The sequence below is a fragment of the Anabrus simplex genome, chromosome 6, assembly GCF_040414725.1.
Source record: "Anabrus simplex isolate iqAnaSimp1 chromosome 6, ASM4041472v1, whole genome shotgun sequence".
Classification (NCBI taxonomy): Eukaryota; Metazoa; Arthropoda; class Insecta; order Orthoptera; family Tettigoniidae; genus Anabrus; species Anabrus simplex.
Genome location: NC_090270.1, coordinates 266,642,706 through 266,661,083, shown reverse-complemented (window position 1 = coordinate 266,661,083; position 18,378 = coordinate 266,642,706). Strand labels below are relative to the sequence as shown.

At 42.0% G+C, this 18,378-nt stretch overlaps 1 protein-coding gene across 1 annotated transcript in view; it reads left to right on the top strand.

The window, feature by feature from the left end:
• Positions 1 to 4,842: 4,842 nt before the first annotated feature.
• Positions 4,843 to 18,378, top strand: part of Rhp (rhophilin) — a 714,954-nt gene continuing 701,418 nt past the window's right edge. Inside the window, exon 1 of the mRNA XM_068228425.1 lies at positions 4,843 to 5,106. Coding sequence (XP_068084526.1) covers positions 5,026 to 5,106 — 81 coding nt within the window. The 5' untranslated portion in view covers positions 4,843 to 5,025. The remainder of the gene's footprint in view (positions 5,107 to 18,378) is intronic.

The following is an 18,378-nucleotide window of genomic DNA, read 5'->3' as shown; positions in this document are numbered from 1 at the left end:
GGTCATTTAATAACTTCATTTCTCGCTAGCTCAGCAGTTTAACCATCGGGGCAGGTTCGAAAACTTTTCTCATGTAACCTATCTTTAAAATGTAATAGACACTTGGTAAAACTTCGTCTCTTTAACTATAAATTGGGATAGAGAGTGCTAAACCCTCTCGAGCTCCCACTCCTATTGTTTTGAGGTGACTTTGTTTTCACAACCGTTTCTTCCTTTCTTAATGTAATAAAGTCTTCTTATACAAGTCACGTCTTTAGTATGGGATTAGCCCTTGTGTATGCGGCCTACCTGCCAAGTAGGTTTTAAAAGTGTATTAGGAGTGCAAGTTACGCCTCCAGGCAAGTTGGTATTTTGGGCCATGTAATTAACCTGCTTCTTTACTGAATAGGCCCAGTGGGTTGGGTATTTATTACCCCTGTTGTTGGTAAGCCTTGAGGGCAGTTTGAAGTATAGTTTGTTGTGGCCTTTGATGGGCTTGAACCTTAAGAGCGGGTTTGCTCTTTCTTAAATTTGGTTTCTGTGTGCCTCGGGGAGGCTTACTATGGTAATCAGGAGCCAGTGCTCCTTGGCATGATTGGGGTTTTCTGCCCCTTTGTTTGAACTTGGTATATAGGTAAAGTTGGGCTTGTAGCTCAAGGTTCGTGAGTGTCGGGCTCGAAGCCCAAATTTTGTAACGAACTAAAATTGTACTTTCTTAATTTGTTGATCTGCTACTTGGTACCTGTTATATTCTGTTATTTATTTACCTTGAAAAGAGAATATATCCTTTGTTAAAGTTTTAAATTAACTTTAATTTCGTAAGTTGAGACCTATTCCACCCAGCACCTTCTTTCACCTCTGCTGTTCCACAGATACCTCGGAACAGGTATAACAACATTCTGCCGAAAATCAAATGGGACTTCTCCTGTCTCGTACATCTTACACACTAAATGGAATACATAGAGGACATTTTAAGCTCACCGGAAAAAAATTAGTGACGCTAGTGCGCACGCACGGATAGATCGTTAAGCCTGTAGATGGTGCAGCGAGTGCTGAACCGCACGCGCACTGTTTCTACGCGAGCATAAGGCAGTGGCGATAAGTGAGACATTGATGTTTCAAGCGGATGTGTAGATAATGATGTGACAGAGTGGCAAAAAGGGGAAACGTGTTTAGCCGTACCCATGGCCATACGGCGCGTGAAGTTGCTGGATTTGTTGGTGTTTCGCAGCGGACTGTTCCACGTGTCTACAAACAGTGGTGTACTATAGTACCTTATGGAGCTCAGACTCCTATGTCGTATAAATGATCAGAGCAAAACATGCTCTTCGTAAAATACTGTGTAAATCAACCAAACTATTAACAATTGTAAGGTTTGTACTTGATTTTCGGACTTTAAGTCATTGTTACTGCCATAACTATCTCTAGGCCTAGGATAGAGAACGTGAAATCTGTCTGCAAACGAATAAGGCTAGAAAATCTCCAGGACGAGGAAATTAGACAGAAGTATATGGATAAGATTAGTGAGAAGTTCCGAACAGTTGACAGTGAGCAGGTTCAGGATATAGAAAGAGAATGAGTGGCATACAGGGATGCTGTAGTAGAAACAGCAAGATAATGCCTAGGAACAACTGTGTGTAAAGATGGAAAAAAGCGAACATCTTGGTGGAATGATGAAGTGACAGCAGCTTGTAAACGTAGAAAGAAGGCTGATCAGAAACGGCTCCAAACAAGGGCTGATGCAGACAGCGAATTGTGCGAAAATGAAAGAAGCAGAGAGAAACAAATAGTTGTTGAATCCAAAAATAAGTCGTGGGAAGATTTTGGTAACAACCTGGAAAGGCTAGGTCAAGCAGCAGGGAAACCTTTTTGGATAGTAATAAAGAATCTTAGAATGGGAGGGAAAAAGGAAATTAACAGTGTTTCGGGTAATTCAGGTGAACTCATAATATATCCGAGGGAATCACTGGACAGGAGGAGGAAATATTTTGAAAATTTTCTAAACGTAAAAGGAAATCCACCCGGTGGTGTCGCGTATAACCGACCTCATAGGGAGGAGGAAAATGATGTTGATGAAATTACGATTGAGGAAGTGGAAAAGATGGTAAATAAACTCCATTTTCATAAAGCAGCAGGGATGGATCAAATTAGACATGAAATAGTGAAGTATAGTGGAAAGGCAGGGATGAAATGGCTTCATAGAGTAATAAAATTAGCATGGAGTGTTGGTAAGGTACCTTCAGATTGAACAAAATCAGTAATTGCACCTATCTATAAGGGAAGGATTGCAACGTCTATCAAGGTATCTCATTGATTAGTATATCAGGCGAAGTATTCACTGGCATCTTGGAAGGGAGGATGCGATCAGTGTTTGAGAGAAAGTTGGATGAACAGACAACAGAGGGGCTGTCAGGATCAGATTTTCAGTATGCGCCAAGTAATTGAAAAATGCTACGAGATGAATTTTTTAATGCTGAGGAAAGGAACGTTAAAGACGACGTGACCACACAGTCCCCAGGCCAGGGATATTAACCATTTACAATTAAAAACCCCTGACCCAGACAAAAATCGAAACCGGTGCTGCCGGGTGACAGGCGGACGCGTTGCCCCCTACACCGCGGGGCCGGAATACGAGAAGAATAGACAGTTGTGTTTATGTTTCGTAGATCTAGAGAAAGCATTTGACAGCGTACCTAGGGAAAAGATGTTCACCAAACAGGGGAACTAAGGGATTAAGGGTAGGTTATTAAAATCAATCAAAGGCAATTATGTTGACAATTGGGCTGCAGTGAGAATTGATGGTAGAATGAGTTCTTCGTTCAGGGTACTTACAGGGGTTAGACAAGGCTGCAATATTTCACCTTTGTTGTTCTTAGTTTACATGGATCATCTGTTGGAAGGTATAAAGTGGCAGGGAGGGATTCAGTTAGGTGGAAATGTAGTTAACAGTCTGGCCTATGCTGACGACATAGTCTTAATGGCAGATTGTGTCGAAAGCCTGCAGTATAATATCTTGAAATTTGAAAATAGGTGCAATGAGTATGGTATGAAAATTAGCCTTTCGAAGACTAAATTCATGTCATTAGGTAAGAAATCCAAGAGAATTAAATGTCAGATTGGTAAACAAAGCTGGAACAGGTAGATCATTTCGAGTATTTAGGATGTGTGTTCTCCCAGGATGGTAATATAGTGAGATTGAATCAAGGTACGGTAAAGCTAATGCAGTGAGCTCGCAGTTGCGTTGAACAGTATTCTGTAAGAAGGAATTCAGCTCCCGGACGAAACTATCTTTACATCGGTCTGTTTTCATACCAACTTTGCTTTACGGGAGCGAAAGCTGGGTGGACTCAGGATATCTTATTCATAAGTCAGAAGTAACAAACATGAAAGTAGTGAGAATGATTGCTGATACAAACGTATGGGAACAATGGCAGGAGGGTATTCGGAATGAGGAGATAAAGGCTAAGTTAGGAATTAACTCAATGGATGAAGCTGTACGTATAAACCGGCTTCGGTGGTGGGGGCATGTGTGGCGAATGGAGGAGGACTGGACTGGAGGAATGGACTCGGTTACGGTGGGAAAGAGAAGTAGAGGCAGACCAAGACGACAATGGTTAGACTCAGTTTCTAACGATTTGAAGATAAGAGGTATAGAACTAAATTAGGCCACAGAAGTAGTTGCAAATAGGGGATTGTGGCCACGTGTAGTAAATTCACAGAGGCTTACAGACTGAACGTTGAAAGGCATAACGGTCTGTAATGATGTGTGATGTATGTTATTATTACTATTATTAGACCAAAGCAAAACCCATGGCAATACAACCCTTGAAGGGCCTTGGCCTACCAAGCGACGGCTGCTCAACCCGAAGGCCTGCAGATTACGAGGTGTCGTGTGGTCAGCACGACGAATCCTCTCGGCCGTTATTCTTGGCTTTCTAGACCGGGGCCGCTATCTCACCGTCAGATAGCTCCTCAATTCTAATCACGTAGGCTGAGTGGACCTCGAACCAGCCCTCAGATCCAGGTAAAAATCCCTGACCTGGCCGGGAATCGAACCCGGGGCCTCCGGGTAAGAGGCAGGCACCCGTACACCACGGATTATTATTAGACATCCGCAACAAATGTAAATCTTCATTCGTTCGTAATAATTAGTTAGGTAAGAAACATCCTCGCCGTTTGTTTTACCTCGCACCGACACGGATAGGTCTTATGGTGACGAAGGGATAGGAAAGGCCGTGCCTGGTGTGAAAATGGGAAACCACGGAAAATCATTTTCAGAGCTGCCGACAATGGGGATGCAAGCTTACAGCTGCACGTTCCTAACCGCACGGCCGACTCGCCCGGTTCTTTATTGAACAACCGTCGCAAAATCTTCATAAATATCAGTGACGTTATGAGTAGCCTACACATTAGTGAAAACATCTGATGTATACGCCGACATTCTTTCAAGAAAGAATAAGAAATAAAAAGCAGCATCTAACCTTTAAATACTCTCGGGAAGTGACCAATTGGCTTCAGGCTGCGTGGCTTACTACATCACCTGTGATGAATACGTGGGAACTTAGCCTTGTTGGGTCCCGTTAAGGCAAAGCAGCTCATCTTATAAAGTTCCCTGACATCTTGAACGATTAGATGACAATAAAAGATAATGACAGTAGTGTGGTGCACTGCCTCAGGCCGCGACTCTTGATTTGTTTGTCGGCTAGTTGTGTGCCACGCGCCCTCTTTCCGACAAAAAGTGCAGCAATGCGACCGCACCGCATGTTCAGAATACTCACCACTTCCCCCTCAGTGTGCCATTGGCTCTGCGCGCGCCTGCGCTCTGCCACAGGTAGGAAGCGAAACTAACGTTGATCAACCCAACCACTTTTTGTTGTTTACGTTGTGTTGTTGAGATCGAACCAGTTATTGAGCGCGCGTGCGATCAGTGCCCGAGATAAGTGTGATCATGTGTCAAATATATGACGCGTAGTTCGCTTACTGTGCAACAATCTGTGTGATCTGTAAATTTTATGAATATGTGGTGTTAACAATGTGCTCCCAACAATGAGTGCCCAAGACGAGGAGACACCTAAGGAAAAAGAAGAATTGAAACCTCGCAGTGCGGATAATTTTGCTATAATAAGGGTGAGTGATGTGTTTTGACTATTTATCCACTTTGTCTGCTTTATGTTAGACGAAGTCTTTATATAGCATAAGGCAGTTTGTTGCAACATCTGTTGTCAGTTTGGTCAGCTGTGTGCTTCATGTTATTTCCACGCCGTATCCGGCATGTTGTTAACGTTTCGGTTTACCATCACTTCAAACAGTTTCGTATACGTGCAGAAGTAGGTTGTGTTCTTCATGGGAAAGCTCTGCCTACACGACATGACGTGTCGGCAACCTTTTTAATGAATGAAAATACATGCGCACAGCAGTATCCTAAGGTCAGCACGCCGGCTGGTCTGTGGGTAAGAGATGCATGTTTGGCTGTTACCATTCTTCTTATTCTTCTTTCTGCCCTTTTCCAATTTTTTTTGGGATCGGCACTTCATGTGGATTTAGCGAAGTTTTAGAGTCGATTGCCCTTTTTGACACCAACCCTTTTTTTTTTTTTAAACTTTAAACCCGGGACCCTCTGAACTGGAAGCCACTATGCTGCCCATTCAGCCAGGGGCGTGGCCAAGGCGGGGGGTTACTGGAGATTAGAACCCCCCCCCCACTGATGGAATTTTTCATCATCATCATCATCATCATCTGTTTACCCTCCAGGTTCGGCTTTTCCCTCGGACTGAGCGAGGGATCCCACCTCTACCGCCTCAAGGGCAGTGTCCTGGAGCTTCAGACTCTTGGTCGGGGGATACAACTGGGGAGTATGACCAGTACCTCGCCCAGGCGGCCTCACCTGCTATAGTGAACAGGGGCCTAGTAGGGGGATGGGAAGATTGGAAGGGATAGGCAAGGATGAGGGAAGGAAGCGGCCGTGGCCTTGAGATAGGTACCATCCCGGCATTTGCCTGGAGGTGAAGTGGGAAACCACGGAAAACCACTTCGAGGATGGCTGAGGTGGGAATCGAACCCGCCTCTACTCAGTTGACCTCCCGAGGCTGAGTGGACCCCGTTCCAGTCCTCGTACCACTTTTCAAATTTCGTGGCAGAGCCGGGAATCGAACCCGGACCTCCGGGGGTGGCAGCTAATCACGCTAACCACTACACCACAGAGGCGGCGATGGAATTTTTACAAAGCAAAATTATGAACAATTTTAGATCGAAATCTGAACATACCAATCGCCGTGTAACTATTCACTTTGATCATATCGTTCTTGTTTTGTATTTTAATGTAAGCTTTTGTAAAGTATCGGTACTGCAGTCCGAATATAAGCATAATTTACTTGTATCAGTACCCTTGTGACACTCGTGCATCCGCGCACCACACACTCACAAAGACCTTCATTTAGGGTTGCCATAAGGTTGAGGATGAAAATCAGGACACCAACGTCGACAAGTTCCAAACATAGGCGCCGACTTCACGGGAGCACTTGCCCCCCATGCATATAGTGTGGTATGGGGACGCAATCATGTTTTTGCCCCCGTAAAAATATTTAACGTAATATATTCATCTTGCCCCCGTCCTCAAGACCAAAAGTTGGCGCCTATGGTTCCAACGAGTGCATTTGGGTAATTCTATGTGAACCGTCCCATCCATTAAAAAAAGACACACTTGTTATATGATGTTAACGTTAAAAATCAAATAGAGAAGGAATAAGAAATCATACTTTAAGTAAAATACCTACTTTACAGACCACTCCAAAATTATATAATATTCAGTGTTACTTGCATAGATGAGAATTAAATGAATTGAGCAAAATTAAAATTAAAAAATGCTCTGATTTTCTAAATTCAGAACATTTAGGGATTTTTAAAAATTCAGTCAGGACGTCGGGACACGTGCTCAAATTCAGGACAATTCCGCTTCTTCAGGACGCATGGTAACCCTACCTTCATTTTGTTCTAATACCATCGATCGATACTGGCTACGCTACTACATTCAACAAATACCCGAATTGTGTTTGGTTATACCGTATTACCAACAAACACATTGCAGCTTTGCAAAATTCAATTAAAAAGTAAATTGCCCATCGAAACAACAAAAATAAGATACATCAAAAAATTGCATGAAAACAAAATTTTCTTCTTCTTCTTCTGCAGCTTTTCCCACACCCTGATGGGATCGCAGATGTGGACTTGGTCCTGTTTAACGGTCGGGTGCACTTCATAACACAACCCGATGTGGAGTGAGGGATGTATTCACCATAGCGTTTGTCTGTTGTGGTTGGTTGTGTTTATATGAAGAAGTATGTGTTACACGAACAATCAGTCCCCGATTCAGAGAAATAAACCAGACCTGACCCGGCCGGATCCTCTAAACCAAAGACATCAATGCTGAACTTTCAGCGAAGGAGGACAATTACCGTAGCCTACTTGAAAACAAAATAATACTGACAGCCATAAATCTCCATGATAACTTCTGGCGTACACGGGAAAGTTTAATTTGCTTTAATGTGCCATCTGAAAAATGCGTTACGATAGTATTACTCAGAACCATCGAAAGACATGAAAACAAGTAAAACAATACATGACAAAACAACTTACAAGCAATCAGAGAGAAATCTGCACACCGGGCGAGTTGGTCGTGCGGTTAGCGATGCGCAGCTGTGAGCTTGCATCCGGGAGAGAGTGGGTTCGAATCCCACTGTCGGCGGCCCTGAAGATGGTTCTCCGTGGTTTTCCCATTTTCACACCAGGCAAATGCTGGGGCTGTACCTTAATTAAGGCCACGGCCGCTTCCTTCCCATTCCTAGCCCTTTCCTATCCCATCGTCTCCATAAGATCTGTCGGTGCGACGTAAAGCCACTACCGAAAACAATCTAGACAAATGAATTAAAATATTCCCTAATATGGCAATTACAATGCATTTCACTTTAGGAATTCACACAAAATGTGTGTATATTCCATTACAAGTAATCGCATACAAATTCACAGATAGCTCAAATATTCCCGATACCTTAACACTGCTATTTGCAGTAGATTGAACGGCACAGTGACTTACTACCTACCAGCTTAGTATTGTAAAAACGATTCCAACACATAGAAATTTGCAGGATACGGGAAATGAAATGGCGTATGGCTTTTTAGTGCCGGGAGTGTCCAAGGACAAGTTCGGCTCGCCAGGTGCAGGTCTTTTGAATTGACGCCCGTAGGCGATCTGCGCGTCGTGATGAGGATGAAATGATGATGAAGACGACACATACACCCAGCCCCCGTGCCAGCGAAATTAACCAATTAAGGTTAAAATTACCGACCCTGCCGGGAATCGAGCCCGGGACCCCTGTGACCAAAGGCCAGCACGCATGTTTCTTGAAACATCTTAGATTTTAGAGAGAGAAAAATGCCGATGTACAAACTTACACATATATAACCTTACAACATGTGTTCAGCGAGCAGGTTTTGCTACAAGATAATTAACTTTTTATGTCGGCTAATTACCATATATTTTATACAGTGTTTACTCACTGTCCGCCTCTGTGGTGTAGTGGTTAGTGTGATTAGCTGCCACCCCCGCAGGCTCGGGGAGGGCTGGAACGGGATCCACTCAGCCTCGGAAGATCAGCTGAGTAGAGCGGGGCTGGATTCCCTCCTCATCCTCGAAGTGGTTTTCCGTGGTTTTCCACTTCTCCCTCTTCCTTGTCTATCCCTTCCAATCTCCCCACAAGGCCCCTTTTCAGCATAGCAGGTGAGGCCGCCTGGATAAGGTAGGCCTACTGTCCTCCTCCTCCTCAGTTGTATCCCCCTGACCCAAAGTCTCACGCTCCAGGACACTGCTCTTGAAGCGGTAGAGTGAGATCTCCTGCTGAGTCCGAGGGAAAAACCAGCCCTGGAGGGTAAACGGATTAAGAAAGAAAGTATCACTATCTAGGAAAAGGAAAGCAGCACGATTTGCTCTGGGTGATTTCCGACATAAGAGCAGAGTTACGAAAATATTGCAAACTTTGGGATGAGAAAACTTGGGATTAAGGAGACGAGCTGCTCAAGTAAGTGGTATGTTCCAACCTGTCAGCGGAGAAATGGCGTGGAATGACATTAGTAGACGAATAAGCTTGAGTGGAGTTTTTAAAGGAAGGAAAGATCTTAATATGAAGATAAAATCGGAATTCAAGAGGACAAATTGGTGCAATTATTCAATCAGGAAGAGGAATTAGGGAATGGATTAATTTACCAAGGGGAAATGTTGGATAGATTTCCAAATTCTTGTTAAGCCACTTAAAGAAAAGAGGTTGATAAATGATTTTTTTGGCTAGTGGCTTTACGTCGCACTGACACAGATATGTCTTATGGCGACGATGGGATAGGAAAGTCCTAGGAATTGGAAGGAAGCAGCCGTTGCCTTAATTAAGATACACACCGGGCGAGTTGGCCGTGCGTGTAGAGGCGCGCGGCTGTGAGCTTGCATCCGGGAGATAGTAGGTTCGAATCCCACTATCGCCAGCCCTGAAAATGGTTTTCCGTGGTTTCCCATTTTCACACCAGGCAAATGCTGGGGCTGTACCTTAATTAAGGCCACGGCCGCTTCCTTCCAACTCCTAGGCCTTTTCTATCCCATCGTCGCCATAAGACCTATCTGTGTCGGTGCGACGTAAAGCCCCTGGCAAAAAAATTAAGGTACAGCCCCAGCATTTGACTGGTGTGAAAATGGGAAACCACGGAAAACCATCTTCAGGGCTGCTGGCAGTGGGATTCGAACCCACTATCTCCCGGATGCAAGCTCACAGCCGCGCGCTCCTAGCCGGTAAACGATTGATAGGGAATCTGCCACCTACTGTAGGCAACAACCCTAAATACAGATCAGTGATTGATTGATTGATTGATTGATTGATGTTTATTGTCGCATTAAGTCAGACAGGCTTTTTGGTAACGATGGGATAGGACAGGGCTAATACTGGGAAGGTAGCGACTGTGGCCGTAATTAGGGTATAGCCCCAGCATTTTCCTGGTACGAAATGGGAAACCACGGAAAACAGCAAACCTTCTTCTGGGCTGCTGATAGTGAGGTTTGAACCCATCAACTCCCGAATTCAAATTAACAGCGGCCAACTCGCTCGGCACAAAAATGTATTTTTGGTGAACAGTTCTCGAACTATTTCCAACTAACAAGTCATGAACAACGTTACTAGATTTACGGTCCTATTATCTACTTTGGAAGTTTTTTCAGACGCTGAGGTGCCGAAAGGTAGTCCTTCCTGCAGGGGTTCTTTTACGTGCTGGGAAATTAACCGACTCTAGGCTTGTGTACTTGAGCACCTTCTCAACTGACAAGGGGAAGGTTCTACGTGCAAAATTGATTTTGGGAGCAAGCTTCGTGTGGTCGCAGTGTACCCTTAAATTGTTATTATGTTAAAATATTAGTGCGCTCAACACCTATAATTATTTTCCAAATATTAAAAAGAAATATTTACATGGTATTTTATACAGAGTATTATGTACGGAGAAATGAGTGTAGAATCCAAAGACAAAATGTTTTCAAATAATGTGTTTCTTTGAAAGAAAATATGGCACTGACTTGAAAATAGTTGTGTCTCGTCCATAATGTTTTAGTTCGCATTAAAAAAAAATACAGACGTATTGCAGCTCATCTTGCAATATGCAGGGTCGCTGTTCGTAATATATCTTTTCCATCGTTCTTTATCCTCGGGTATTTCAATATTTAGACTCTTCTCCATCAAGTCTTCTCGCACCAGGTCCATCCACCACTTCTTTGGTAGCCCTCGCTTTCTCTTCTCCTCAACTTGCATGCCTTTACATTCTTTTTTGATGACGTAGTTATCGTCTGTCCGCATTAGATGGCCAAACCACTTTAATCTCGCCTCCTGAATCTCTTTTTTTTAAATTACAAGTTGCTTTACGTCGCACCGACACAGATAGGTCTTGCAAATGGGACAGGAAGGGGTTAGGAGTGGGAAGGAAGAGACCGTGGCCTTAATTAAGGTCCAGCCCCAGCATTTTCCTGTGAACATGGGAAACCAAGGAAAACCATCTGCCGACAATGGGATTCGAACTCATTGTCTCCCGAATACTGGATACTGGCCGCACTTACGCGACTGCAGCTATCGAGCTCGGTCTTCCCGAATCTTTGCCCCAATGTTGGTAGTTTTCATGGGGGCGTCCAGCTATTTTTCAGCTCTTAATTATAACTGTTGTTGGTTTTACGGCAACATGATTGAAAAACGAATATCCGCAACCTGTTTCCAGTCATGCAAACGGGTTATGAATAAAATCCAAAGAAAAGCAGCTCGATTTGTTCTGGATGATTTCCGACAAACGAGTAGCGTTACAAAAATGTTGCAAAGTTTGGGCTGGAAAGAATTCGGAGAAAGAAGACGAGCTGCTAGACCAGGTGGTATGTTCCGAGCTGTCAGCGAAGAGATGGCGTGGAATGACGTTAGTAGACGAATAAGTTTGAGTGGCGTCTTTAAAAGTAGGAAAGATCACAATATGAAGATAAAGTTGGAATTCAAGAGGACAAATTGGGACAAATATTCATTTATAGGAAGGAGAGTTAGGGATTGGAATAACTTACCAAGTGAGATGTTCAATAAATTTCCAATTCCTTTGAAATCATTTAAGAAAAGGCTAGGAAAACAACAGATAGGGAATCTGCCACCTGGGCGACTGCCCTAAATGCAGATCAGTATTGATTGATTGATTGATTGATTGATCCGCCATTAACCTATCTAAGGATTTTAATAGGGTAGATCATGGGAGATTACTGGCGAAAATGACGGCTGTTGGACTAGACAAAAGTATGGCTAAATTTCTATAAAATAGAATTCAGAGAATTAGGTTACGTGAATCGTTATCTGATCATATAATTATTTAAAAGGATTTGTCAAAGGGTAGTATTATTGGACCTTTATGATGTTTATATGTATTATATGGGTAAAGAACTGGAATCACAGATAAGGCTATTTGCGGAAGTTATACTGTATAGAGTAGTAAATAACTTTCACGATTGTGAGCGACTATAAAAAGGCCTCGACATTGTTAGATGGGCAGCAGACAATGGTATGATGGTAAACGAGATGAAAAGTCAGTTTGTAAGTTTTACCAAGAGGAAAATCCTCTGTTTTAATCACTGTAAAAGTAGTTAATGGATCGTAAAAACCAATAACATTATTTAATTACCGTGTTGACGGGGGGTGAAAGTACCACATGGGAATCACTGTATAATAATGAAAATCCACAGCCTGTTTCCAGTCATTCGACCTTGTCAGCAATGGAATGAATGAAACCCCCATCTAGCGGTGAGGATAGGAACTTTGCCGGCTGCCGAAGGCTGTCGCATTCCTCTGGGGCAATGATTAATGAATGACAGACGAAATGAAATGGTAATGGAGAGTGTTGCTGGAATGAAAGATGATAGGGAAAACCGGAGTACCTTACGAAAACCTGTCCCGTCTCCGCTTTGTCCAGCACAAATCTCACATGGAGTCACCGGGATTTGAGTCACGGAACCCAGCGGTGAGAGCCCGGCGTGCTGCCGCCTGAGCCACGGAGGCTCTGTTGTATAATAATAATAATAATAATAATAATAATAATAATAATAATAATAATAATAATAATAATAATAATGGCGTGTGGTCTCAGGAAAGGCCTGGTGCAGGTCTTCCGATTTGACGTCGCATAGGCGACCTGCGTATCTGTGAGGTTGGGACCATATTTAAGATGAAATCTAATGCTGGAAACGTGACAAATACCCAGCCCCCGAGCCATATGAATTAACTAATGAATGTTAAAATACCCGACCCGACATCGAACCCGGGATCCCTTGAACCAAAGGCCAGCATGTTAACCATTTAGCCATGGAGCCGGACGGAGTCATTGAAGCCCCCCAGGTGTTAATATAAGGAGAGAGCATCATTGGGTTAATCACTTTAACGAGGTCGTAAATAAAGTTTACAGATCTCTTTGTGTAGCTATAAGGGTATTTAAGGGTTGTAGTAAGGATGGATATGATAGGGCGTATAAATCTCCGGTAAGACCCCAGTCAGAGTATGATTCCAGTGTATGCGACCCACACTAGGAATACGTGGTACGAGAAGTGGAAAAGATCCAAAGGGAAACAGCACGATTTTTTTTCTACTTGATTTCCGACAAAAGATTAGTGTTACGAAAATGCTGCAAACTTTGGGGTAGAAAGACTTGGGAGTAGAAGACGAACTGCTCGACTAAGCGTATATTCCGACCTGTCAGCGGAGAAATGGCGTAGAATTATTATTAGTAGACGAATAAGCTTGAGTGGAGCTTTTAAAAGTAGGAAGGTCATAATATGAAGATAAAGATGGAATTCAAAAGGACGTATTGGGGCAAATATTAATTTATACAATGAGGAATAAGGGATTGGTATAATTTACCACGGGAAATGTTGGATGAATTTCTAGGTTCTTTGAAATGATTTAAGAAAAGGCTGATAGGGAATCTGCCACCTGGGCGACAGCGAGAGTCCTAAATACAGATCATTGATGATTGATTGAAGAATAGGAACATTTTTACCTATCACAATGCATAACTTGTAAGCCTACTTGCAGTACTAGTCATGTAAAACCTTAAAAATGGTGTGATCTCCTTAAATACGGAAATTAACTGCAGGAAAACATGCATAACTATCAAACTAGGTCAGTAGATCAGATAAACATTGGTCGAGTGTTTTCTTCACGGCATGGAATAAAAAGTGCAGCATATTCTCGCTCAGTACGTACAACAAATAGCCGACTAAATTCGCTCATCGGGACACTACTCAGAATGATTGAATAATAAATAAATTAATACACATGTTCTTTTGTCAGCCCGGCGGTCATCGAAATAAAACTATGATTGTGTTCGACATGTGGAAAGAAAATGTGCTCTCAGTTATAGCTAAATCGTACAGTAACCGTCAGATTAAACCGATACAAAAAGTCGGAAATTTTTCGGAAGTCAGAACAGTTTGAAGATCTAATTTATGTTTTTGAGACTTCAAGGGTTGAAACTCCGTTCTGAATTGCAATGTAAATATTATTACGTTCAACAGGAGTACAGCGGCCATTAGTCAAATGATACTATGCCGAGTAAGCGTTTGTTTAGTTCGTATTAAATTTCGTGTAAACAAACACAGAGGTAGTCGAGTTCAGTAACAGGAAATAAATGCAGATTACTCAGTTATGAATCATCAACGATCATGGTTTCTTGATAACAAAATACTCGGCCAACGTCTCCTGAACCTCTGAAAGTTTGTTGGTTGAGTTCACTTCTACCATGTAGGGTACAACCCGTGCTGTTTCTTAACCCTGAATTGGTAGTACTCTCGGAAACTCTGCTCCTTGCTGCTTGGATTGTTTCTCAAAATGCATCTATAATAGTAATAATAATAATAATAATAATAATAATAATAATAATAATAATAATAATAATAATAATAATAATAATAATAATTCATATCCTAAAGACAAGGCCTTGTCGCTGCAACCACTGCTGAGCGTTTCAGGTCAACATATTTTTTTCAAATTCAGTCTGTCCATCACGGAATACAGATACTTCTTCCTCGGCCTTCCTCTTTCCTTCTTACCAAGAACTTTTCCTTCCAGCAGAGTCGTGAAGAATGTGTTATGTCGAAGTGTGTGGACAAGGAATTTGGTTTTCCTCTTTTCTATAGTGTTGATCAATTCCCTTGTTTCGTCTGTAATAATAATAATAATAATAATAATAATAATAATAATAATAATAATAATAATAATAATAATAATAATAATAATAATAATAGATAAACGGCGTGCGCTGCTACGCTTCAGTAAATCAAAGGTGTTTTTAATTAATTCCACTTTATGCAATTTATACTAACATTTTTCTTCATTATTTTTGGTTGTTTTGTTATTTATACTTTTCTTATTACATTTATTTGTAATTTCACTTACAAAACAAAGAAATAATTAATGTAAATATGCTCTACTTTTTAGATTCATATGCCTATTAATTTGATCAAACTGTTTCTATATACTTATATAAATGGCGATTTATTTGCACGATGCATGATGTTCATTGCAACGCGAGTGGACACATGACATTCTTTGTTTTGCCGTCTGGTGCGAAAATGAACAGATTCCTCGGCTATGAGTTGTCTAGTTACATGGAAGTACCTTTCGAACACGGCATTCTGGATTGCTATTTCCAAATAACAGGCAATGAGTTCCCTAGTCACATGAACCTCCTAGCAAGAAAGGTACATCATAAACCATGGAGGCGTGTTCCCATCCTCCTGTATACAGCATTTGTTACCGGACTATCATGATAGAGAGTAAGTCGCCGTCGCCTAGCGACAATCTATCCATCAAAGTCGATCCAAATCTTGGTACGGCTTTGTAATTAAATGAATTACATGAAATAAACATATTTCCGTTGACTTGTCAAGAAATGCAAGATTTTTACTGTACTGTTGGGATGATTTGGAAGATTTTGGTACAAACCACGCCTTTTAATTCCCTCACGTTAGCGTTTTATATATAAATAATAATAATAATAATAATAATAATAATAATAATAATAATAATAATAATAATAATAATAATAATTCAGTTACCGTGTGCAGGCATTTTAATTTGACACCATCTGGCTGCCTGCACGTCAATTTTCACATTCCGTTTTACTCTACCAGGCGGTAAAGTAAATCGAATCTCTTTCGGGCGTCTTTGTCGGAGTTTTTAAAAGGTATTCTGTCGGGTAAACTCGTGAAGTGTCAGAGATCTTTTACAGACCGACATGGAGTATCGCAGGATTTTATTTTGTCCACCCTTCAAAAGCCCGACTGCTCCTGGCGGAATTGAAGCCGCGATCCGTCGGCCGACACTGTACCACTGATGCACTGAGAGAGTGTACCGACAACTCCATCCGCAAGAGCTGTAACTGATATCTTTGGGAGACCAGCAAAATGAAGGGAACTTATAAGACTGTCGGCTGAGATATTATTACACCGTGGCGCCGCTTGTCAAATGAAATTCAACGCGTGCGCGCCTGGTGGCATGATGTTAAGGCGTCACGTCTTTTATTTAATGGTCTGACACCGTGGTCAGCCGGTTCGAGTTCCATTGGTCGAAAAAAAAAAAATCCATCAGAATGTTGGCTGGCAGGGTAGGATCGGTGGTGGTGTACCATTTTTAATCACTAGATTGCTTGCTGCCGGGCTGAGTGGCTCAGACGGTTAAGGCGCTGGCCTCCTAACTCCAACTTGGCAGGTTCGATCCTGGCTCAGTCCGGTGGTATTTGAAGGTGCTCAAATACGACAGCCCCGTGTCGGTAGATTTACTGGCACGTAAAAGAACTCCTGCGGGACTAAATTCCAGCACTTCGGCGTCTCCGAAGATCTTAAAAAGTAGTTAGTGGGACGTAAAGCAATTAACATTAGATTGCTTGCTAAAAGCCTGGCTTCAATTCCAAACCTCTCCGCAGTATTCATATGTAGCGAGGGCGTATGACGCTGTTGATGGTGGTTTGGCCATCACATAGAGACGTTAAAGCCTTGAGCATTTCCCTTTACCGGGCGAGTTGGCCGTGCGGTTAGGAGCGCGCGGCTGTGATCTTGCATCCGGGGGATAGTTGGTTCGAATCCCACTGTCGGCAGCCCTGCAGATGGTTTTCCGTAGTTTCCCATTTTTCACACCAGGTAAATGCTGGGGATGTACCTTAATTAAGGCCACGGCCGCTTCCTTCTAACTCCTAGGCCTTTCCTATCCCATCGTCGCCATAAGACTTATCTGCGTCGGTGCGACGTAAAGCCACTAGCAAAAAAGCATTCCTCTTGGTGTTATTCGACAGGAGTAGGCTATATGCCAAAACCGGGTTTCACCGTCTCCCTACCTCAGGTCGCCTATTGGGCGTTAAATAGAAAGACCTGCAACAGGCGAGCCGAATATGTACTCGGACACTCCAGGGTCAAAAACGCATAGCCTACCATAAATAAATACATAAATGAATTAATTAAACAGACAGACAGCAAACAAACAAACAAACAAACAAACAAACAAACAAACAAACAAACAAACAAACAAACAAACGCGTTAGTTAAAATCCTTACCTTTCCTTCTGGGCAATATATAGCATACAGTTATTTTTTGTCTGTAAAGGCTGGTTTCAAAAATGTCAAAAAACATGAACATGATCAAGAAGAGGAAGATTAAATTCATTGGTAGCACATTCAGGCACGACACTCTTCTCCACTTAATTATTAAAGGTAAAGTTCTGGGGAAAAGTACAAGGGGGGGGGGGGGCAACCAAGAAAATCCTACATTAAGTACACCGTCGATTAACTAGGTTGTGATTCGTATGGCGATATGAAGAAGAAGGCAATGGATCGTCAGACATGGTTGAAGCGACAAGGTCTTGCCTTATGATGATGATGAGGCTGGTTTATGTGGACTGAGTAGAAATTCAAGTTATGGTATTTGAACAAGTAAAGGGAATTTTTTTAATTTTTTTTTTGCAAGTTGCTTTACGTCGCACCAACACACATAGGTCTTACGGCGACGATGGACAGGAAAGGGCTAGGAGTGAAAAGGAAGCGGCCGTGGCCTGAATTAAGGTACAGCCCCGACATTTGTCTGGTGTGAAAATGGGAAACCACGAAAAACCATCTTCAGGGCTGCCGACAGTGGGATTCGAACCCACTATCTCCCGAATACTGGATACTGCCCGCAATTAAGCGACTGCAGCTATCGAGCTCGGTGTGAAGGGAATCAAGTGGTCAAGTAATGAAAGTTATTCAAGTGGGCATTTACCTTGGTTAAAATGTTTTTATTCAAGCAACATCAAAGTCACCGTAAGCGACTAGGCCTACTGTGCAAAATGTTACTATGATTATGGGTAATGAGTTGGATAACATAGCATAGTTGAAGAGGACATAAGACGAAAACAAAAACTGAATATGTGAATTTGAGATTTCTTTCCACAACTCACTATCTCCGACAGTCACTGATGAGATTGTTTTATGCAAACTCATACTAAAATTCTCTGTGAAAGGAATGCAATTTTTTCCATAACTTACTAAATCCAAGGCGAGTATAATCTACTTTCTCTTCATGAAACCATATCATCCACTAATTCCAGTGTATATTATAAACTTGGTTTATTGAAAGTGCATTCTGCTTATTTGTAATACAGTAATAACATGTTCCAAATACAAGCAATATTTAACATTTTGTAGCAGTAGGCTATAAGTTTAATTGAAGTGTTCGTTGATGATACTCTGTTAATGTTTCAGTGCTAAATAAAATTGTTTAAAACAGCGGTGTTATTTAAATGTTTTTAAAAATCAAAATGTACTATTTTCAGGTTATAAAT